At 36.1% G+C, this 24,873-nt stretch overlaps 2 protein-coding genes across 3 annotated transcripts; both read right to left on the bottom strand.

Annotated features, from left to right (window-relative positions):
- Window positions 1-1,529: 1,529 nt before the first annotated feature.
- Window positions 1,530-7,973, bottom strand: LOC131927062 (kelch-like protein 40). The gene is made up of 2 exons (XM_059282724.1): window positions 7,906-7,973; window positions 1,530-3,776 (listed from the first exon to the last, which is right to left on the bottom strand). The coding sequence occupies exon 2, from the start codon at window positions 3,752-3,754 to the stop codon at window positions 2,549-2,551; it is 1,206 nt and encodes a 401-aa protein (XP_059138707.1). The 5' UTR covers window positions 3,755-3,776; window positions 7,906-7,973; the 3' UTR covers window positions 1,530-2,548.
- A 1,429-nt stretch (window positions 7,974-9,402) lies between these two features.
- On the bottom strand, window positions 9,403-16,039 carry LOC131926873 (kelch-like protein 23). 2 transcript variants are annotated; one of them, XM_059282496.1, is made up of 3 exons: window positions 15,925-16,039; window positions 11,876-12,877; window positions 9,403-9,710 (listed from the first exon to the last, which is right to left on the bottom strand). In XM_059282496.1, the coding sequence occupies exons 1-3, from the start codon at window positions 15,953-15,955 to the stop codon at window positions 9,694-9,696; spliced, it is 1,050 nt and encodes a 349-aa protein (XP_059138479.1). In that variant the 5' UTR covers window positions 15,956-16,039; the 3' UTR covers window positions 9,403-9,693. The 2 variants fall into 2 exon arrangements, with proteins under 2 accessions (XP_059138479.1, XP_059138478.1); XM_059282495.1 differs by lacking the exon at window positions 9,403-9,710 and having other exon boundaries at window positions 11,333-12,877.
- Window positions 16,040-24,873: the final 8,834 nt, after the last annotated feature.

Raw genomic sequence — 24,873 nt, 5'->3', positions numbered from 1 at the left:
ACTAATCTTCAAATATTAGACCGTTTAAGTACATTGCTTAACAAACTAACATTGTCATGGCATGAAATAATATGTAAGCAGTGTGTTGGAATTTAAGATATTTTTAGTCTGACATTGTAAATAAAAAATCAGATTAGCTTATAAATAACCACTTTATCGCGGTGTTAGATCAGTTACATTTTGTTATTATTTTTTTCTAAAGTTAGTAACTTGCTAGAAAACAGATGAAGCGTCAAACAAAATGTTGGTAGAAAAGGTATTCTGCCTTAAGCTTAATATTTAGTTACATATGAAATTATATTTTGTATTGTAGGCCTATATCTCCCACGGCGTTTTTTGTTGTTTTAAGCGTAAAAAATATTTTTTGTTTATTTATTTAAAAGCTAAAAAATGATTTTAATAATTTTGTTATTAAAAAAACGTAAATCCTGATCCTACCAATGTTGGAACATATAGCCTTGTCAGTATGTTTTGTGTAAAAAAATTAAAATTATGCATCAAACATTGTTGATTATTTAACAAACAAAATCCTGGAGTATTTTCAGCCTTTTGTTTCATTTATTCAGAGAATATTATGCCTCTAATGAGCTTTTTGACTCTTGCAACAATTCAATCAAATTATAACTGAATGTTTTTTATACTATATTCAGCGATTTTCAAAAAAATGATAATTATTTGGAAAATAATTACATTGGGACAAAGATGTTCGTACTTTTTATGTATTATTTTTACATGGCTATAGCTTAAGCAATAATACATTTAGGCCTACAACTAATTATGTATCTTTTATTTGTAAATGTTTAATTTTGTATGGGCTTTTAGCGCCTAAAAAGGTTAGTTTCATGCAACGTTTTTTGTTAGGAAATCTACAACTAATCATTTCATTACAACATGGAGATGGAAAACAATTTTCCGTCAATAATTTAACTTGCGTAAATTTACCAGAAATTCGCATGTGCATGCATGCTTGTGTGCGTGTGTGTGTGTGTGTGCGTGTGCGTACATGCGTGTTTGTGTGGGTGTGGGTGCGTGCGTGTGTGCGTGTGCGTGCGTGTGTGTGTGTATGTGTGTGTGTGTGTGTGTAATGCTTTCCACAAAACATTTTAACATTGTTTATATATGTCCAATTAGTCAATTATTGTGTATGGAATTTTGAAGCTTTGAAAATCACAGCTAAATTTAAAAAACGACATAAGTTTTAGATTTGTTTGACAATCCGCTTATGTATCTATGATATTTTCGTTGTTTCTTATATACGTAAATTGTGTCCGCCCCCCCCCCCCTCTCCCCCCACCCCCCGGAGAAAATAAAGTCTGGAAACACTGATCAAAAACTTTGCCGATAGAATTTCTAAACAACTTATTTCATGCATTAGCATATGTTAAATTTACCAGTATTGTGTTTTAGTACTGCCTTTCTCAACAAGTGTTCACCGGAACTTTTGTTAAATTTGAGGTATATAATACTTGCAATATATTTGTAACATACAACATTTCACAGAATTTTACAACACAAAATTAAAAACTGTGTTAATTTTTCATGATAAGTCTCACATCTTTATTAGCATGATGCAATGTTTAAAATGTAAATAATCTATCATAAATAGAACGTCCGTATAAAAATTTATAAAAACTATCATATCCTCTCATTTATCTAAAAAAAAAATCTTGAAATTAAAATGGTATTTATAGGATGAATCATGTATGTTATTTTATAGAATTAAATGTTACTTAAAGAATTAAATATAAATATATATAGTATTAATAGATAACTCATTATTACTCTCATGAGTTTATATTCTTTAACCATTATGTAGTAATCCCTGACCACGGGTTTTTTATGATACACGTACACATACACCCTTACTTCTGTGTAAGTAAACATTATATGTTACCTAGGCCTTGCAAGCATACATCAGATGGTCTGTATCACAGTTACATACATTCGCTTTCTTCTTGCGTTAACTGGTCTTTTAAAGATATCTAAGAATACCATATTTAACAAAGTTTTTATACATTCTTTAAGTCAGTGTTAGAATTCTATGAAAATGACGCCTAACTGCTCAACTTCATTGTTTTAAAAAAAAAAAGGTGTACATTATTGCTTTACAAATTACGTAATAACGTAATTAATTACCAACTGTATGGCAAAAGGCTTAGTTCTACAATCTCACTATGTTTGTCTTTCCAGGTAAAGATGTTCCATTTCATTGAAATCGATTGGTACTTTTTTATATAAATGTAACCGAACGTTAAAATAGTTTAGTCACAAGTGGTCTATAAATTAGTACTCAATTACATAGCCTGTTTATAACTCATTACAGCATTGAAAATCAAAATTATGGTTTTCAAAAAAAAAATCTTGTATCTATGTTATAAAGGACATTGAAAGCAGTAAAAAGTTACATACTAAATAATAAATGTAATAGCGGTGTAAGTTTTTAAATGGCTCGGTCGATTTGCATGCAGTGTTTTTTTTTTTTTTATTATTTGCGTTTGCCAAGGGAGTGGCGAATCATCCTAGAGATGACAAAGTCGTCACGTATAATCTAGTAGAGTAGCAATTGCAAGACCAAGATTGCAAAGATGAAGGCCAAGACGCCCAAGACGACATAAAGAGCAAACAAAAATCGATCGAATATCGTGGGCTGAGGATCGTCCATTAAGTAAGGATCGTTCATTAAGTAAGGCTCGTCCGACTCGCTTGATTTGCTCGAATGTGAATGTATTTTACAGTATTTTCTGAGTCTTCTTTTTCTGATTCTTTTGGCTTCATCCGATGAACTGGAATTCTCGGAGTATGAATTTGACTTGAAGCGTTTTGAAAGACCAGGTGATTTTCTACCACCCAGTGCTTTAGCACCCAGCTGCCTTACAAGAGTTATGGCACCTGTATTTTCCATGACGTGTTTGTTGTTCGTAAGTTTGATCAGGCATGACTCCGTCGCATCTTTGAGAGGAATTAAAGCCAGCAAGAGACCGAGGTATGATCGACGAAGTGTGGGGTTGATCCCGTCAGTTGTTCTTAGATCATCCTTTCCAGATTTTTCTTTGACAGCGTCACTATCTGCCTTACTGGTACCCAGCCCTCTGCTATCTGTATCTGCTTCAGTCGTAAGATACGAGTCATCTGAACAAGTCCATTTTAAAACTGCGTTCACGACAAGCGAGGTTCTTTCGAACGAATTCTTCGTCAACAAGTGTATTATGTCGTCCAACGAAAGTTGCATGAAAACTTTCGACTCGACAATCCTCGGGAAATTATTCACCATTAACTTTCTGACTTTTTTAATAATTACACACGAGTCCAAGAGTTTAGCTTGTTGATAAATTATCCAGTAGTTTTGCAACGTGATGTTTTCTTTCACGAATTTCTCGCAAGCCGAAACTAAAAATTGCATCTGCAGTTGAGAGGACGCGTGCCACAGTTCAAGCATGTTTTCTTCTGTTAAAACATGCTTCCCTTTATAAATCACATCAAGTATCAGACCAAATATTTCTGGCGCGATGCCCTCTATGGTACAGCTTGATTCCGATTTTTTTTCACTTACATCTGTCTTTATAAGAGCGTCAAAGTAACCAGAGCAGGAACTTAAGACAAACTTGTGACAGTTGAACTTGGTGCCGCCAACATGGACTGTGTAGTCAGTACAGTTAGCCATGTTGTTTCTCAAGCATTTAAAAACCTCCTTGGCCATTGGGACGTCAAGGGACCTATCATCATAATCTAGAGAGGCACTCGCAGATGGAAACATGGCGGATATAGCTGTTGGTTTTCTGAAAGAAAAAAAAACTTTTAAAAGTTAATATAAAATATAAAATCTCTATTCGTAACCGAAACAAAAAGAACACTGAAGTTTTCGAAAGACATCAAAGCTATACTGCTATAAAGCAGAAATCTTGAGTTCATAAATTAAGCCCATACCAAACGGCAGAAATGTTTATCATTTTCTTTGTGTAATTATAATTATTATATGATTCTAAAATACTACCTCAAGATTAAAAAAAACAAAGCTTTCCATTATATAAACTACCAAATAAACGCCAAATAAAACTACACAATTAATTGCAAAGTATCATTTCTATTTATACTAAACTAATGCATACTATTTTTTAGAAAAGTCGAGTTCTGCACAGATTGTACTGCAACATCTAGAAATATCATAAAGCAAAGCATAAAATTGGAGCTCTATATTGTGTATATTTTTCCATGGACTAGAAAATTGTAGAAACATAATACAATATTAAAAATGTTTGGATAACCTTATATCGCTTATATGGTAAGGCGTGGCCTAGCGGTAGAGAAATATACTGCTAACCCGAGAGTCTCGAGTTCGATCAGCGTTCGAATCAGTGGAACGTCCATGAGTCTACCCAGCTCTGATGGGTACTTAACTCACGTTAGGGAGATAAAGGCGGCTGGGCATAGTGCTGACCACACTATCCGCTCATATGCCGTGTCTCTGAAGCAGATGAACTCTACTTCCTCTGTGTCTTGGGCACTAACGGGAAATGATGATCGGAAAACAAAGTCACAACCCAGAACGCCAGTGATACACAATGTCGAATAATGAGAATCCATTCAGGTTAAGTGAACCAATGATATTTGCCAGGGATACACAATATCAAATAATGAGAATCCATTCAAGTTAAGTGAACCAATGATATTTGCCAGGAATATACAATATCAAATAATGAGAATCTATTCAGGTTAAGTGAACCAATGATATTTGCCAGGAATATACAATATCAAATAATGAGAATCCATTCAGGTTAAGTGAACCAATGATATTTGCCAGGAATATACAATATCAAATAATGAGAATCCATTCAGGTTAAGTGAACCAATGATATTTGCCAGGGATACACAATATCAAATAATGAGAATCCATTCAGGTTAAGTGAACCAATGATATTTGCCAGTCATACACAATATCAAAAAATGAGAATCCATTAAAATAAAGTAAACCAATTATATTTGCCAGTGATACACAATGTCAAATAATGAGAATCCATTAAAATAAAGTAAACCAATAATATTTGCTCTCCCCACTGATGTGTTTACTGATGAGTCATGGCTTATGAAAAGATGTGTAGGAATCAAATGGACACTAACATTTTAAGACTAAAATTTCGAAGTTATCTACCTTCTTAGTCAACGACTAACGTCGAGCAAACAGAAAGGTCAAATTATAGACATTGCTATGTTATTGGAGTGGACTAGCGGAAGAGAGCTGAACTGCTCATAACCCGTAATTCTCGAGTTCGAATCCGGGTTCAATTCAGTAGACCGTCCCTGAGTCCACCCAGCTCTGATGGGTACCTAACTCACGTTATGGTAAGTAAAGGCGGCTGGGCATAGTACTGACCACACTATCTCTTTATATGCCGAAGTCGCAGAAACAAGTGAACTCTACTTCACTTGCCCCATAGACCGTCAGGTTTGAAAGGGAACTTTACTTACTTACTTATTTTATTGGAAACACCTGCACAAGTAAATGAAAAGAAAAAAAAACGAACAATCTTTTTATCAAGAACAGTATTCAGCACAGCAAGCTAACGCTTTTCGCAACACATGAGTAAACTCACACGCTTTATTATAAATTTTGATTGGTTATCGCCCAACACACATTTGTCACTAGTAAAAATTGAAATTGTTCTGCTCGTGTGTAAAAATATTAAATTTAAATTGTGATTTAGAAAGACTACATAGTCCATGAAATGATGTATCACAGGATTATATAATGGCATGAGTGAAATATTGGAGATGACAAAGTTTGCACTTGGATTTTTTATTGTCCCACGTTTCTGCTTCTTCGTTCTTAATTCTACTTAACACAATTAAGTATTTAGTGTTAACAGGTTATGCGCCATTGACTCCGATTTCAGACTGCTTTTCTTTTTGGATTTGCATTCATAATCTTTGTCTGTCCAAAAGCAAATTACAAAGCAGAATTTATTTGATTATTGAGTTGTCTCTCCTAGAAGAGTCGCTGTCCCCCGTTAACAAGCCTCATCTGCCCGATGGTTTGAACTCGAGACTTTTCGGTTATGAACCATGAGCTTTACCTACTCGACCACTCCGACCCTATCCCGCGTTTTAATGAAGGAGACCCCTACATGTAAAATGAGGGAATCCAGATCTGTGACCTTCTGCTGAACAGCTTCAAGTTCAACCTCCTTGCTGGGTATAAAACATTGTTTTCTTGTCTTCAAAGATGAAATGTGATCTTTTCATATGATGAGTTTAGTGGTGCATTTAATATCGCCTGGGTCAGCAATATTCTTTCGGACGATTGTTTCCTAGTACACTTTACCATCGCCCTGTTCAAAGTTTCTTTCAGGCATCGGAAAGTCTACCCCCCTCCCCCGGATGAAATAGAATTTATATAGAAAATATATACTTTTACTAGTGCCCCCTCCCGTAAAATTTAGTCTGCTCCCACCCCCCCCCCCCTCCCCGTAAATTTCAAGTGCCACCCCATCCCCCCCACTCACCCCCCCCCCATCCCAGAGAATAAAGACTGAAAGAAACACTTGCCCTATTATAAATTAGCGGCCTGAATCGTGGGAAATGTAGGAGACCACCACATGTAAAATGAGGGAATTCGGATCTGTGACCTACTGCTGAACAGCTTCAACTTCAACCTCCTTGCTGGGAGTAAAATATTGTTTTCTTGTCTCCACAGATGACAATTGATCTTTTGATGAGTTTAGTGGTGCATTTAATATCGCCTGGGTCAGCAATATTCCTTCGGTACGATTGTTTCCTAGTACACTTTACCATCGCCCTGCTCAAAGTTTCTTTCAGGCATCGGAAAGCCTACCTCCCCCTCCCCCGAATGAAATAGAATTTATATAGAAAATATATACTTTTACTAGTGCCCCCTCCCGTAAAATTTAGTCTGCTCCCACCCCCCTCCCCGTAAATTTCAAGTGCCACACCATCCCCACTCCCCCCCCCCCCCATCCCGGAGAATAAAGACTGAAAAACATTTGCCCTATTATAAATTAGCGGCCTGAATCGTGGGAAGATATTGGTAAGTAATTTATTAATTTTGAAGCAGTATTTAAAAATGGATTTTTAACTCCCTTGCAATTGAGTCTCGATAGCTCTGGACAGCATCCTATCTAGGAGAGACAACTTCCAAATCAAACAACTATCCCGCAATCCGTGTCAACGGGTCATAACACGCATAACATGTTGACACGTAATAGTAAATTGTGATGGAGTAAATCCCTTTCAACATTACAATTAAAAATATGTAAAGAATAAAGAAAGACTGGATTAGCCATGTCATGATGTATCATAGATAATTTTACAATGGTATGTAGACGAGGTTGGGAATCATTATCAGATCTAGTAGCATATGTTCCTACTTCTTGTAATCTCGCAGTTTTTCCTTCATGTGCATTGCGTATGGGTGTGTGGGCGAATCATAGATCTGGACCCCATACGATCATTGAGTTCAAATGTGTATCACATACTAGACCTAGAACTAGATCTATGTCTATTACATAACATGTTTTAATATATGTGTAAACTAGCTTTAAGCGTAATATTTTTTTACTAATGTGCAGCTGTCAGAAGATCTAATGTACAATTAAAACACGTTGTTTGTCCATTGTGACTAGACATAGTTTGTAGATCTAAAATCTAGATCTAGGTCTGTAATAACTGGTCGACTCAGCAACCAAACAACGATGAATGTCGTTGGCTATTACTATTGGTCTAGTAATAATGTTTTAGTCATTTCATGCTGAATAACACTCACTAATTCCGTAACTTCTTAATAAAAACATTAACAATTACTTATTGTGAAGAGTAGCGATATGTTACAGATCCAATAGTGTTACGTAAAGTTGTAAAGATAAATTATTTGAAGAAAATATAAGAATATACTACCTCTATCTTTGTCGTCAAGGTTAAAAACAAACGCGTTCATCTCCGATTGCACCAAAGTGATCTCCGATTGCACTGAAATTATGGACGCGGTTTTGGGAATTCCCGATGACACGGGAAAGGAAGAAAATTTTCAACATGAAAATAGACATTGTATTATTTTTGCTTTGTTTTAACTAATTTAAAGTTTATTTTCCAACGTGTCATTCCGGGAGGCAGATTAAGTAGAGTTCATCTGTTTGTGTGACCTCAGCACAATATAAAAGGATAGGTGAAGTAGAGTTCATCTGTTTCTGTGGCCTCAGCATAATACAAAAGTATAGGCGAAGTAGTGTTCATCTGTTTATGTGACCTCTGCATAATATAAAAGGATAGGTGAAGTAGAGTTCATCTGTTTCTGTGGACTCAGCATAATATAAAAGGATAGGTGAAGTAGAGTTCATCTGTTTCTGTGGCCTCAGCATAATATAAAAGGATAGGTGAAGTAGAGTTCATCTCTTTCTGTGGCATCAGCATAATACAAAAGGATAGGTGAAGTAGTGTTCATCTGTTTATGTGACCTCAGCATAATATAAAAGGATAGGTGAAGTAGAATTCATCTGTTTCTGTGGCCTCAGGATAATATAAAAGGATAGGTGAAGCAGAGTTCTTCTGTTTCTGTCGCCTCAGCATAATATAAAAGGATAGGTGAAGTAGTGTTCATCTGTTTATGTGGCTTCAGCATAATATAAAAGGATAGGTGAAGTAGAGTTCATCTGTTTCTGTGTCCTCAGCACAATATAAAAGGATAGGTGAAGTAGTGTTGACCTATGTATGAGACCTCAGCACAATATGAAAAATAGGTGAAGTAGATTTCATCTGTTTCTGTAATCTCAGCACAATATAAAAGGACAGGTGAAGTAGAGTTTATCTGTTTCTATTACCACGGCACAATATAAAAGGATAGGTGAAGTAGTGTTGACCTATGTATGAGACCTCAGCACAATATGAAAAGATAGGTGAAGTAGAGTGTATCTGTTTCTTTGACCACAGCACAATATGAAGAGATAGGTAAAGTAGAGTTTATCTTATTATGTAACCACAGCACAATATGAAGAGATAGTTGGTCAGCATTTAGGGACAATGTCTTAATTAATTAGAAGCAGCTAGGCTGCTAACCCGAAAGTCTCTAGTACAAATCCGGGTCGAAGTCAGTAGAACGTCCCTGAGTCCACCCAGCTCTGATGGGTACCTAACTCATGTTAGGGAAAGTAAATGCAGTTGAGCAAAGTGCTAACCACACCATCCCTTACGGAGGTCAAAAAACATGAGCTCTACTTCATCTGCTTAATGGATCGCTAATGTAGTAATGTGAACTGGGTTAATTGATTGGAGTTAACGTTCTTATTCCATTTCCAACATATTTATTACATTTATAATTTCACAGATTTAATTTTGAAAAGGACATCAAACAACTAAAAGTATGAACGAACAAAAAGAAGGTTTCATTTTTTATGAGCATTCTTGCATTTTTATTATCTCCATGTTAAGTTTTGTAGTGTAAAATATTTACCATAAAAGAAAAGTTCTTATATAAGGTAACCATCATATTGTATGTATAAGTAAAGCAGCGTTTCTCTCCCTTGTTTATATATATATGCCGGTGGCTAAGGCAAAAAAATGTTCAACGATTAACTCGCCATACTTATGTACACTTTTTCCTGTGTAGAGATTCACATTGAATGAGAAGATCTTTGCTAGCAGAGGTTAGAAGATGTAAGTCACGCACAAATCTGTTCCCTTCTGTGTTAATTAACTTGTATCGGAATCTGACAAGAGCATTGTTTAAATATATTGTATATGTCTTTTACATAAATGGTACTGTGCTGAACATCTATATACTACTAAAAGTCAACTTTGTTTACATGTTTGAATATTTATTTGTTTGCCTGATCGAAAATTGTGATATGTTCGACTCTATCTGGAAAGCTGTAAAATGGTATGCAGGTAGAGAATAATTTTTTAATGCAGACAGACTGTTGATCACAAATTTATTTAAAGACGTTAATTAATTTATTGATTTATTCCTACGCAGAATAACCCATTTTTTTTTAAAATGTTAAAACCTTGACTAAACTTTGTGGGAATAGTGACGTCACAGGTTTTTGTTTACTCTTTAGTACAATAAAATGGCGGCGTCTATTGAAGAAAATTGTGTTCCCATTCAAAAGTTTAACGCGTTCTAAATCTAATTTTCTGTCGGTCATAACTTTAACAATACGTCCGTTTGCTGTATTTATTACGTTCCAACACTTATATCAATTTTCAACTGTCTTTTTCATTTAGTTTTACGATAAATTTCTCTAGATCTAAAGATCAGCTATCGAAGGAAATTTATGAATCTAGCCTAGATCTAGATCTAGCCTAGATGTAGGTCACTAGATTCAATGTAAATTCTACATCTAGAATCTATTTCAGGCCTTAATTATTTTATATAAATCTTTGTTTGGCTTATTTAAGATAAAATTTAATTTGAAAGTTAGTACTACTAGACTTATTTTTAGATCTAGATCTAGAATCTATACGCGTAAATCAAGTTGCATAAGGAGACACATAGTATAGTATAAAAATTCACTTGTGACGTCACGAGTAAATAGCTAAAATGGTAGCGTAGTCAGCTCTCATGCAGGAGGCACGGGTTCTAGACCAATATGTCAATGAAATTTTTTTTTTAATTTTTTTTTTAGATGTGAATGATAACGTTGCCTATCTGAACTTGGCAAGATACAGGGCAGGTGAAGTAGAGTTCATCTGTTTCTTTGTCCTAAGCATATGAAAGGATAGTGTGGTCAGATACATGCTCGGCTGGAATTGTTTTTTAAACGATAAAAACATGTTGTCTGAGACTTGGCAGGACACTGGGCAGGTGAAGTAGAGTTGAGTAGGTCACCTGTGACGTCAGTTTATGAAGGGATAGTCCGAAATCGGTGTTTTCGGTGTTTTTAAAAGATAAAAAACATATATTTGAATGTGGGGTCTGTTTTTTGTGACGATAAGTGACACTGCAGTAGCGTCCCGAGGAGGGGGGGGGACGGTAGGGGAGGGGAGGCGGGGGGGTGGGGAGGGGAGGCGGGGGGTGGGGAGGGGAGGCGGGGGGGGGGAAGGGGGGGTGGAGAGGTCGAGGGGGGGAGGGGGGGGGGGACATATGTTGGGGCGCCAAAATGGTTTGGAAAAATAAATTGATAGGTTGAGGGGGGTTCAAATCAAAAGTTTGAGTGGGGGGGGGTGCACATCAAAAGTTTGAGGGGGGGGGGGTTCAAATCGAAAACTTTGTCCCCGGGCGCCGGGAAGGGTCGCTATGCCTCTGAGTGACAGACGTGATGTTTTTTGATGGATGACCCCCGAAACCCACAGTTATCCAACGGATGACGGGTATTCTAGTATAAATATAAATCTTTTTAGCCTCACACGACTGATTAAAAACATGGCCGCTTATTTCACTGTCTGGCTTTAAAAATGTGAATGAAATTATCAAAATCTATAAGGCAATGAACTGAATTAAATGAAACAATGTATAATTTCTGAATTTTCATTATTTTTTTCTAAAATAAATAAATGTATTTCCGATTATGCAATGGGTTTTGTTGTTTTTTTAATTCTTTAAAGGAAAATCGGAGTTATCGAGCTAGATTTTAAATAGTCAATTTAATGCAATAAGAGGGGTAATTTAGTCGATTGTTAATTAATCCAGTTTAATAGCGGTTTCATTGTTTTACATGATTGTTTAGGGGAAGGAGAAGTGGGTACGGAATTAGACATAGACTGGCTCGGTTAATTTAGCACTGCTCAAATGTTTCCATGAAACGTCGCTGTTATCCGGCTGTTGACTAGAATAAAAGTTGATACCGAAATAAAAATAGAATGCAAGCAAAGCTTAATAGAAAAAATAAAACTGTACATAATGAAGACAGAAGAATATCCCAATCAAGGTTACCCATGTCACTTTCTGAATCAGAGCTTTGGTCCGTTCTGTCGTGAACTTCGTGCGCCGAGTGTGAAGGCCTCGAATTAGCGATCCTTTCCGAGGCGTCATACTTGATAGGATGCTGAGATGCACTCGGCTGTGTGAAATTGGAATTCACTTTCGTGGTTTTCGTTTTTGTGGCACTATCGCACGGGATAGCAACCAGGCTCACAAGAGTTATGGCACCTGTATTTTCTATGACATGTTTGTTGTTCTTAAGTTTGGTCAGACAGGCTTCGGTAGTATTTTTGAGGGGAATTAAAGCAAGCAAGAGACCGAGGTATGATCGGCGAAGTGTTGGGTCGATCTCGTCAAATGGGGTGACGTCATCAAGATACGAGTCGTCTGCGCATGTCCATTTTAAAACCGAGCCTACGAGAGAATCAGCCCCAGGGAAGGAATTGTTCATTAAAATGGGCATTAATTCCTCTAAGGAAAGCTGCATTAAGACGTCAGATTTGACAATTTTCTCACAATTAGCCACCATTAACTGTTTTACTTTTTTTATAACTTCATTAGCATCCAGCAGTTTAGCTTCTTTGTAAATTTTCCAATAGTTGTGCAAGGTTAAATTTTCTTTCACAAAGCTCTCACAAGCCGATATTAAAAATTTGATCTGCAGTTGAACGGACGCGTGCCACATTTCAAGCATGTTTTCTTCTGTTAAAACAGTCTTTGCGTTATATATAACATCCAGTATCAGGCCAAATATTTCCGGAGAGATATCATGCAGCTTACAACTTGATTCAAATTTTTCTCTCATATCTGTCCTCATGAGAGCCTCAAAGAAACCAGAGCAGGAACTTAGGACAAACTTGTGACAGTTGAACTTGTTGCCACCAACGTCGACTGTAAAATCTGTGCAGTTTTCCATGTTGTTTTGAAAACAATTGAAAATTTCCTTGGCCGTTTTGACATCAAAGCTTTCGGCAAAAACAGATGGAGACATGACGGGTTGTAGATATGGGTTTCCTAAAAGAAAAAGGGAATTTTAAAAGTAAATATAAATATTTATATATAGAACTGAAGTTAAAAGTGCACATTAAAAAATTAAAGATTCCTTTTTAGATCTAACTTTCCACCGGGCAGATGAAGTGAACTAAATGTTTCTTGACCACCGCATATGAAGGGATGGTGTAGTCAGTACTGCGCCAAGTCGCATTTTCTTTCTCCAACGTAATTGGGTGGACCCATGGACGTCTTATAGACACAAGATCTGAACTCGAAACCTTCGGGCTAGCAGCTAAACGCTCTACATTTTGACCACGCCGCCCACGTTGGCCAGATTAAAATCCCTTATCTTTGCCACTGGAGAAAGTAATGACAAAACAGAAGTGGTTCGAAATACGCGTAACATCAAAAATGACGTTTAGCATCGATGAATAGACGCTGGAATGAAATCCACAAGGAAAGATAAAGAAAATGATACAGAGTATATTGTATGAAAGATGTGAAACCCTGATTTTATATAATATGGGTTTTACTAGAGCACTTTCGCGAAATGGCAGCCCATCCCCACCCCCTCCCCCCGAAGAAAGTCTACACCCCCCCCCCCCCCAGAACGAAATGGAATTTATATAGAAAACATACTTTTACCAGTGTCACCCCCCCCCCCCCTTCCCAGCAAAATGTTGTGCGCTCCCCCGATAAAATTAAGTGCCCCCCACCCTCCCCGGAGGAGAAAAAAGTCTGGAAGAAACACTGGTGGTAGCCCGGACATTTGCGTTTCGGGTAGCGCTTATAAATGGTAGAAATGTAGGAATTGGTGTAACCGTTGCCTAGCTTAATCCAGGGGTTCCCAACCTTTTTTTACACTAGAGCACATTCTAAAATATCGGAAGGTGGCGGGCACCACCTATTTTAAATCGACAAACTCGTAGCGACCCTTCCCGTCACCCGGGGACAAAACTTTCGATTTGCACCCCCCCCCCCCCTCAAATTTTCGATTTTGCACACCCCCCCCCCCCCCTCAAACTTCCGATTTCCATCCCCTTCAACCTTTCAATAATGTTTATGAAAAAAATTCTGTCTCTGTCGAATAGTGAGAGGCGGGCACATACGAATCATTCGGCGGGCGCCATGGCGCGCGCGGGCACGGGGTTGGGAACCCCTGGCTTAATCTATAGAGTTATGTGACATCATTGCATTCACTGGTTTGTATTGGCAAAACATCACAAAGAGGTTGAGAATATGTGTGTAAAATGTGTAAACTCCTGTGTGGTGTTGAAACTATCATGTCGCAGCGAAATTTTTAAGCAGTAATTTTATCACAAATAAATGTAAGTGACCTGAACTATGCATGCGTGTGTGTGTGTGTTTGTTTGTGCGTGCATGTGTGTGTGTGTGCGCGTGTGCGTGCGTGCGTGCATGTGTGTGTGTGTGCGTGCGTGCGTGCGTGCGTGCGTGAAAAATTAGAATACAATAATTTCCTGCATAGTAACCCTTACACTTACTATTCACTCCCGCTTCATTGTTTGCTGTAAATGCAATGATTATCTAGCAGCGCTATAGGCATAATTAATTAAATAGTAAACACATTAAACTTAAATAAATAAGTAATTAACAGTAAACACATGAAACAAAAGTAGTTTAATTAGTATTAGTAAATACTTTTATTTTGTTTGTTTAAAAAAAGAGGGGATTACCCTGTTAAATTTCAGTTATTTACTTTTACTGTTAACAGCGATGATGGGAAGGTCAGGTGAGATAAGATAAAGTAAGTTTAGGTCATTAAACACAATTTGTAGTTAGAGATATATAAGATAAACCGAGTTATTACCATCTTACTATAACCCCAAAGATCAATAAACACAATGTCAATATTCTTATCCTACATGGTATTAATCACTAGTTCTATAGGTAACTTAAATACTAGCCCTAAAAAAGGTTCCATGACAAATGATCTCAGACAAAACATCTCAGACAAAATATCATTTGTGCTGATATGTTTTGTCCTGGTATCTTTTGTCCGTGAGATCATTTGTCCTTGAAATCATTTGTCCGTGAGATATTTTGTCTGAGATATTTTGTCTGAGATATTTTGTCCTGTCACCCCGAAAAGTAACCTAGTTTTCTAAGCTAACCCAAAACATAGCCCTAACCGTAGATCAAATTTAACCCTTGCTAGAGTCCTAAACCTAGTTCAATCAAGGGGCCATCCATAAAAGACGTCACACTCGTAGGATGGAGGGGGGTCGGTAATTTTGTGAGGATGTGTGATGAGGGGGAGGTTCAGATGTTGCGACGTCACATTTTTGCATTTAAAAAAAGCAATGTTAGAAAACGAATTTTAGACGTTATTGCGCGTTTTAGATAACTGTTTTAATAAATTGGAATAGTTTAAACAAGATTTTAGAAAAATATCGATGTTTAAAAAAAATTCAACTGCAATTTTGAGGGGGATTGTAGGTTGAGGTGTGACGTCATTTTTGGGGGGTCTGGCTTTTTGTGATGACGAGTGACGGAGGGGAGGGGGGGAGGTAAAAATCGTCCAAAAAAGCGTGACGTCATTTATGGATGACCCCCAATCCAAAAAAAGCAATCGTCATTTAACCAATGGGGTCGCTACAACACAACAGTTGATTTTCTCATAATTCTCGGCCAACTTTTCAGCCCTCTACTGCTCTAAGTTGTTCTATAAGTGACAGCCCAAACCTTTTTTTTTATGTCCTCTATCCAATGACGTCTTTGCCTTGCCTGTCTACACCCAACTGCCACCGTGACTCGCAGTATTGTTATATGTGCCATGCCGTTTCTTTGTTATAACCATACATATCATGTTCACAAAGGGACCAAACACATTAGTGATTACTTCATTGCCCTCTTCATTTTTTATCTGCTCTTGTAAGACAACGAACAAGACAGCTGCCGGAGGTAACTGGTCAACTGGTTACTCACTGCAATCATGCAGATGCCATTGATCAATGTTGTTGTTTTTATGGAGACATTTTGTGTCGTTCATCCCTGAACTACTTAGATCTACACGGTTTACAGAAAATCTTATTGTATTAAATACTTACTGCGCCAAGAGGCAGTCGGTTGCGGCACCATCGTTGGTGTATAAAGCTTAAAATGCAAGTTACTTTAATTACAGAAGTTGATGAATCGTTATTTTTGTTTTTGTCTGTAGTGAAAACAAATACGATCCTCTTATTTCTGCACCCAAGCTGAAATGTGCATCATTGGAAATTTCCGATGTTTGGTCGTATGATTTAGACTCTAGATCAGGGGTTCCCAACCTTTTTTTACTCTAGAGCACATTCTAAAATATCGGTAGGGTGGCGGGCACCACCTATTTTAAATCGACAAACTCCTTCCAGAGGCGTAGCGACCCTTCCCGTCACCCGGGGACAAAACTTTCGATTTGTACCCCCCCCCCTCTCAAACTTTCGATTTGCGCTCCCCCTCAAACACTCAAACTTTCGATTTGCACCCCCCCCCCCCCTTAAAGCTTCGATTTCCATCCCCTTCAACCTTTCAATAATGTTTATGAAAAAAATTCTGTCTCTGTCGAATAGTGAGAGGCGGGCACATACGAATCGTTCGGCGGGCGCCATGGCGCCCGCGGGCACGGGGTTGAGAACCCCTGCTCTAGATAGATCAGTGTTTCTTTGTCTGTATTCGGGTGTTTCCGTGAGCCGCCTCAAGGGTTCGGCGAAAGTCAAGACACACGCCCGACTCATTTGATACATGATAAGATTTTTTCCAGTGATAATGATTGAATTAGCAGCTGACGAAAAATCAAATATGAGAGCTGGACAGCACGGCGTAGAAATAAAGTGCGCCCGAGCGATATAACACACATCTGTATCCTGATATTTCTATTGGGTGGGTTCCTTGACATCACGACACACATAAGTCACGAATGGTTTCAAGGCAGCGTATAAACGCGTGTTGATTGTGAATATGGTAGTGTGAAGATCGTACATTTTATTTCTATATCGTGGCCCAGTGGTCAACGTGGGACTGTCGTAAAGATACTTCCTGTGATTTATTTCTTGATATTTTAATCCTTTCAAAATATATCAAGAAAAAAAATGAACGTGGTCCAAAGAAAATATAGGGGATGGAGTGGTCTAGCGGGAGAGAGCTGGACTGCTAAGCCGTAAGTCTCGAGTTCGAATCCGGGTTCAAGTCAGTAGACCGTCCCTGAGGCCACCCAACTCTAACTCACCTTAAAGCCGGCTGGGCATAGTGCTGACCACACTATCTCTTCATATGCCAAGGTCACAGAAACAAGTGAACTCTACTTCAATTGCCCTATAGACTGTCAGGTTTGTAAAGGGAACTTTACTTACTTCAAAGAATATATATGCAATATTATTGCCGTTTCTTATGTATAAGTGAACTGTTAAACATCTATATATATAATTCTCTTCTGGGAGTCGCTAGAAAACAAGCTGCAAACGCGCTCCCTACCTCCCCACCCCTACATGGTTTTAGTGAGCTGTGTTCACTCTAAATGTTTACAAGCAGAGCCAACGATTTTAAACGTAGGAGGGTGGAAGGAAGGGGGGGTATGGTCCTTAACGAGCTACTTATAGTGTTTTAAAGAAATATTTTCAGTGGCAGCGTTGGTACTGTCGAATTCACAAATATGAATTACTGAAAAGTAGAAAAAACAACAACTAAATAGCGGCGTATGTTATGCCGCGGGCCGGCTCGTTTTGTATATTCATCCAGCTGTCAAAAAAATGTAGCTTATTGTTCTGGTTATATAAGACACACAATATACAGCCGTGTTAGTGATTCGCTTTTAGTAAGCAAATTTTACTCAAGTAAGTATATCACATTTTGAAACAATTTTGAAATTCTATTTCAGTCAGTTGCAATGTAACTGAATATAAGAAGCGACTTATAAAATATGCATTCCAACCTATGCCGCTGGTTAGTTTTTTGTAATTAATTTATCTTTTGTTTGGTGCAAATTGGCTAGATTAGTTGATCCTATCAATTTAAGATAAAACGTATTATTAAACACAAAAAGTTTTTTATGTTGTATTTTGTATTTATTTTGTATAACACTGATATTGTATCACTCGTGCATTAGCACAGGGTAAACCAAGCGAGGCTAAATTAACAACACTGTAAAAACATAGGGTTAGATAAAATATTGCATGAAGTGGTCAATCACATTTTGCATGTCTAGTTTAAAATAAAATAAAATGTCTTCTTAAACTGAATATGAAAACAATCCTATTTCATCCGCTTATCTCAAATGTAAATTTTATTATAGATTAATTACTCTTACCAGCTTTTTACTCTTGGCAAATGTTAAGTAGGCTTATGTAAAAACAAAACTTCTTAATTCATACGCCTTATTTAATTATTTGTGTATTTCTATGTTACGGTATTTAAAGGAAAATATCTGCTAGCATCAACGAAAAAAAACTTTGCCATGGCAACGAGGGCAATCTTTAAAAAAAAAACGTTTGTGGAGGTCTCAAAACCAAAAACTAACATTGATCCTTCTTTTGCTAACTCAATAAAGTCATTGGGCTAGTTTTTTGTAGCATAAAAAAAAACAATAGGAATATTTTTTTTCGCATTTTTCAAAATTTGGTATTGTGACCGTTAGAATTAATGCTAAATATACTAGCATGTTCACCATACAAAATGTGTTCATAGCTCCGGATTGATTGCTCCTCGTTAACTATACAATGGAGACATTACCCTTAACCAAAACAACTGCACAAGGCTATTAACCTTTCTTATGACAGGCTTAACGTGGTACCATTCTAACCATACAGCGGTAGAGTGCTTGCCTGCTAACATAAAAGACTCAAGTTTGAATCCGGGTACAAGCTAGTAGAACGTCGGCGAGTTCTGATGGGTTACTAAACTCATGTTAGGGAGAGTATAAGGCGGCTAGGTATAGTGCTCACCACAGCTTCCCTTCAAGTAAAATATGAACTCTATCAGCCCAATAGATCGCTAGATCTAAAATGGATTCTTTACTTTTTACTATAACCTCACACAAACCTATTGTGCCAAATACCTGTCACATTTATTAAATGTATACACAACAAAAACAATCATCAATAATCGAAATTAGTGTTTCAGTGTTACCTGCTTCAAATTAAAAAAATTAGAACTGTCGTTAAGTTCGTCAAGAGAGCAAAAAAAAGCTATAACGTAATATTCAGATACATCGAAGGAATTTAAAAAAAAAGAGAAAACATATTGATTGGTAGAATTGAGTTTTTAATCACAATTTTTTTAATGCATCAATTTGTATTCTTAAAAATTAAAATACAGTACTAAAAACAAATTAGCAAATTTCAAAAGAAATAAGCGCAAATGTATTTTAGATTGCATAATTTAACATGTTCTCCATTTTATTCAATATTTAAGTGTTTAACAATAAAGTTAATATTTTTGTAAATTGTAACTGTTTACATCGAAGAGAAACACAAAACACAACATTCAAAGTGACCACATATTATAAAATTACAATTTTACTAACCTACAGAGAGTTATTTCTTAAACTTTAAGAACTTTCAGTATTCCAATATTTCCTCAGTTTTCCAATGTATCGGGCAAACAATATTTGGCCAAAACATTCAAGTTAAAAATTTAACTAAACGAACGCATTTATTTTTTGACTATAAGAGTTGTGACAGTAATAAAATATTTAGTTCTCATTGACTGGTCAGCTAAGTTGGAATGCAGGTATTCCGTTGAGACCCTTCTGTTTACACTATCGAATTAAACCTCTGCGTCCATTTCATGTTTTTTCAATAGTAAATTATAACACACTACACTTAAAATACATTTAATAGATGTAGCACTCACATAGAAACCACTTTAAAGAATTAAAAGATGTACTGATTCGCGTAGATATAGAAACACAACATCAAGTAAGTGCATTAAAAATGAGATGATAGTTTTGTTAATTGAAGTATCATTTTCCAAACTTAGTTACGAGATTTCTGGAAACAAAAATTATTTTATTACAGTTACGAGCCATGAAATTTCATTAAAGATAGTTAGAAAATTTATTTTGAAATGTAAACAGGCTTAATGTGTATAATAATATATTGGCACACAAGAAGACAAGAAAAATACACGCTGATTTGGAGTTTAACTCCACCGAAAAGAATTTTTATATCTGCCACAGTGTTTGCAAACAATTTGTGTTTGATTGTCAACTTGACCATACAAATCCACCTGAGTATAGCAAGGATTTATATCAGAGCGTTGCCCAAGCCTACTTGAAGCTTGTTGGTTACCATCTTGATGGCACTTTTATTTTCAATTATTATTTCATTGTTCATTAACATGGTTAGGCATTCATTGCTTACCTCGTTAAGGCGGGCAACTCTGAGCAGCTGGTCAAGTACAGACCTGCGGTACTTTACGTTTTCTGGATCTTCTTCTATTTCAGCCTCTTGTTGCTTCTCTGGTACAGGTTGCTGGGGGACTTCCTGATAATATACACCATATCCATCGATGTTTTGCATTTGAGAGTATGAATAATAATAATCACCTTGATAGGCTAATGTTAACTCAGTTGCAGAATTTTTCTTCAGATTTTCTGGTGAATATGCCCACTTCAAAATCGAACTAACAACAAAGTCTGCGCAAGTTTCCAATTGGTCAGTTTGAAGAATCACCAACAAGTCGTCTAAAGATAACTTCATGAAGCTGGCTGAAGAGACTATATCAAAGTAAGACTTGACCATTGTTTTCCTAACCTCTGTAAGCACTGCTGATGATTCCAAACTATTTGCGGTTTGATAAATTTCTCAGTAGTTTTGTGTTGTGATATTTTGTTTAATGAAAAGTTCGCATGCCTCTGTAAGGAACTGAATCTGCAACTGATTCGAAGCATGCCACAAACTAAGCATGTTTCCTTTATTTAAGACATTCTCTCCCTTATACACGACATCCAGTATTAAGCAAAATGTCTGTGGAGAAATGCCCTGTATGGTACAGCTTGACTCAGATTTCTCTCTCGTATTTTTCCTCAATTGAGACTCAAAAAAACTAGAGCAAGAACCAAGAACAAACTTGTGACAGTTGAACTTGGTGTCACCAACTCTGACTGTAAAGTCGCTAAAATTTTCCGTGTTCGTTTGAAAACATTGGAAAACTCCCTCTGCTATTTTCAAATCAACTTTCTGCATTTTGGTTTTTTGGAGAAGATTTCTCTGAAATAATAATTTCAGCATAAGGTAATATTCTGAAATTTATAAATTTATATCATAAAGTATGGATATATAAACATGAAAAACGTGAGATGTGTTTATTTTAACAATAATTATTTAGATAACTAAATCTATTCATTGAATATTTCAAGATTGTTGTTATTTCATAATGATTATGCTTTCTCAGTCGGTAAATCAGTAATCATATTCAGATTTAATTAAGTGTAAGAAAATATTGTCCCGATGTTTAATTATTTAACCTTACTAACTTTTATATTTGTTTAGAATCTTGCGACAAAATAAAATTCCATTGATTAAAAATTATCAAAAAGTAGGCCTATGCTTTGTTGGAATATGTCCCAATGAGATGTATTTAGAAACGTTTGCATTTACTATTGTAAATAAAGATAATTTTCTTAGTTTTAGTGCATTTAAAAGTATCATTTTAAAAAGTACATGTTCTATATATAAAATTTTCTTTTTATTGAGATATTCGAGTTTTGTAATCTTTCAAAGCCTACCATTTTAAAATCTAAACCTTTTTCGTTATAAAACATTTCTTCAAACCCATCACTAGATTGCTATATTTTAATATTCATCATCTTCACTTCCCGTTCGTGTCCAAGACACAACGGGGCGATGAAGTAGAGTTATCTGCTTCAAAGACTTCGGTATATGAAGGGATAGCGTGTTCAGCACTATGCCCAGCCGCCTTTGTTTCCCTAACGAGAGTTATGTACCCATAAGAGCTGGAAGGACTCTAGTGACCTGAACCCAGACTCGAACTCGAGACTTTCGGGTTAGCAGTCTAGCTCTCTATTATCTCGTTAAAAATCCCTTATGAGACCTTATTGGCGTCAGTCTTTTATCAAATGAATAATGGAGTTCTCACTATTAATAACCTCTGCTCTTATTATTGAATATAATTATCTTTAAATACAGTTTGCTTTTCTAATTTAATATCTCTATAGTTTAAAAACTAGATATAATCTTTGTTCCTTAAAAATATTATCTACAAAGTTTGAAATGAAAGTCTAATTATAAATAAAATCTCACTGGAGTTAACGATTTTTCTAAGTACCCATCTAAGGGAACTTTAGACTATAGTCATCATCTTCAGAAAGTTAACATTAGTATCTTTACTTTTTAAATTAACTAGCTGCCTGGATTTAGTTAGAAATTATTTTTAATCATTCATTACGTATTTAATGAATGCTAGCTAACCGTTTTTATTAGTTAGCAACTCAATTTAAAATGGAATTTAATTTTGCACTACTACTTTCAATTTCAGTTTTTAAGATCGTATAACGTGACAGAACTTTATGTCATAATATTGAGAATGTTAACCCAAAACGTGATCTGTCAATGAGGGGACCTACGTTTCCCAAACAAGTAAAAGCGAGTCTTCTATGTGCATATGTCTGTTACTACTTCTTATATTTTAACCAGCGAGGTTGTAATGTACGCTTATAAAGATATGCTTTTGTCTAAGTTCATTGATTAGTTGATCGGGTATTTCCAAAATTATTTCTGTTTTGTTTTTATATTCCGGCTAAAGTATTTAGTACTAAAGTTGAATTTATTTTATAGCTTCAAAGTTTTATAACCGCAGTAAAGCTGTTATTATCTGCATAACTAGGGGTAAGGACGATGTGTTCTAGTTTACCTTGTGTTACTGGGCCAGTGGCGTAGCCAGGATCGCCTTAAGGGGGGGGGGGGGGGGGGGGGGTTCCAATTTTTACCCGGGGACAAACTTTCGATTTGCACCCCCCCCCTCAAACTTTCGATTTGAACCCCCCCCCCCTCAAACTTTCGATTTACACCCCCCCTCAAACTTTCGATTTGCACACCCCCCCTCAAACTTTCGATTTGCACCCCCCCCCCCCCTCATACTTTTTTCTATATACCGCGGGGTCTATGGGGGGTTATGACCCCTCCTAACCCCCCCCCCCCCCGCCTACGCCACTGTACTGGGCTGCTAATAATAAATTGGGACACTTGAATAGACATGATTAAATTACCCAACAAAAACAATAATTAGCTTTTCGTCAAGATTTGATTTTATAGAGCCAGGAAAGGAGAGAGTCGTATGTAAAAACAATTTTAAGAATCTAAATTAATGTAAAAGAAAAGTGGTATTTACATTATATATCCTTCGTTGTAGGCTATTTATGAAATATACGCCCTAAAGCTGTTAACCACGGGATCTGAAAGATAAAACATTTTGCTTAATCATAAAACACGGTGAACGTATGTTTATGAAAACATTACTCTATAATTAAACTCTATTAAGAAAAAATATTAAAGTATTAAGTTGTCCTTCTTCTGCACATATGGTTGTAAATTTATTCAAGTTAATGAAATCGTAACCGTCTTGAAGTCTCCAAAGTTATACTGTTCGAAAGAAATATAACTCGTATATATGTGAATTTCATTAAAATATTAAATATCTACCACTTGTTTCTAAATCACGATATTAGCTAACACGTCAGTTTAGTCCAGTATAAACGCAATGTTTCAGTCGTTTGTTAACAAATTAAACTGTTACATTTTAGTCAGCTTGCAACCAGTAATAAGTGACTATGTCAAGCTGACCTAAATAAAATAGTCTACCTGTTAGGAGCAAACGAGTCGATTTATTAGGTCTATTTTCTAATGTATAAAAATGTTAATTTAGCATAACATATCACTACCTACTAGTGCTACTTACCACTGCAAAATAAAGATGTCTTCTATCAAAGTTCTTGGAAACTATTTTGTTAAAACCCGGTAACGATTTTTGTAATAAACAAATTTTCCTTTGCCAAGAGATATAGATTTTCTATTCTGAGACAACGGGAATTTCCAGTTTTATGTGTCTATATCAGACGCAGTAATAACGAGTACTTATATTATAGCATAAACATCAACAGAATTTAGACTTAGATGATGATGTAAAGGGGGCGGGATAAGATTTTTGTGTATAAGTTGCAATAAATATAAACAGATTTTTCAGAGTTAGTTAGTTGATACTAGTATTTAACAAATTGAAATATTGCTTTAACTTAAATATTTATATCAGATACTTGTTAAGCTACGGTGTGGGTTTCTGTTGTTCACGAGTTAAATCAGCACTTGGTTAATGTGCTCTTGTTGCCTTTTCATTTCTAAAAAAAGAGGAATATCAATAACACCATTTGTCAAAATTTAAAATATACTAATCATTAAAAAAACAGAATGAAAAACTGCTACTTAAGATCAACTTTAAAAAGAAAAAGAAAATAAAATCCACCTAACAGTTTTTAAAATATGTTAAAATTGATCAAACATTCTCCTAAATTATATAATTATAACTCTGAGATATTTTGTTTGAGATCATTTCTCCTGATATAATTTGTCCTGAGATCTTTTGTCCGTGATATTATTTGTTCTTGAGATCATTTGTCCGGATATCTTTTGTCCTGAGATCATTTGTCCGTTAGATATTTTATCTGAGATATTTTTTTAAAGATCATTTGTCCTGAGATCATTTCTCATGGAAGCAATTGAAGATATATGTATTACTATAAATGATAGTCAATATTTTCTCATTTTGATGAAGAAAATAAACTGCAACAGTTACCAATCAGTGAATTGCGCATATTCAACTATCCAGTTGTAAATCCACTTCCTGATTTGTATTGTTTTAAAACAAGGGTGAGCTGTTAAAGAAACCTGATGTGAGATTAAGCTAATTTTTTCTGCTGTTATATATACTAGTGTTTTTAAAGGCGGGGGAATGGTTGGCAATGCTAATATTAGATATCGTAAGATTACAAAATTGGGTACAGAATCAAATAG

This window comes from Physella acuta, unplaced genomic scaffold (genome assembly GCF_028476545.2).
Source record: "Physella acuta isolate Inbredline_101_S28 unplaced genomic scaffold, ASM2847654v3 ptg000087l, whole genome shotgun sequence".
NCBI lineage: Eukaryota > Metazoa > Mollusca > Gastropoda > Physidae > Physella > Physella acuta.
Note: the sequence above shows the minus strand (reverse complement) of the source record. Positions and strands in the feature narration are given on the sequence as shown.

Coding starts and splice junctions, on each gene's coding strand:
- LOC131927062 (XM_059282724.1), bottom strand. CDS start 3,754: ATGTTTCCATCTGCGAGTGCCTCTCTAGATTATGATGATAGGTCCCTT.
- LOC131926873 (XM_059282495.1), bottom strand. CDS start 15,955: ATGGTGCCGCAACCGACTGCCTCTTGGCGCA. Junction 12,878..15,924: donor ACCGACTGCCTCTTGGCGCA/GTAAGTATTTAA, acceptor TTTTTCTTTTAG/GAAACCCATATCTACAACCC.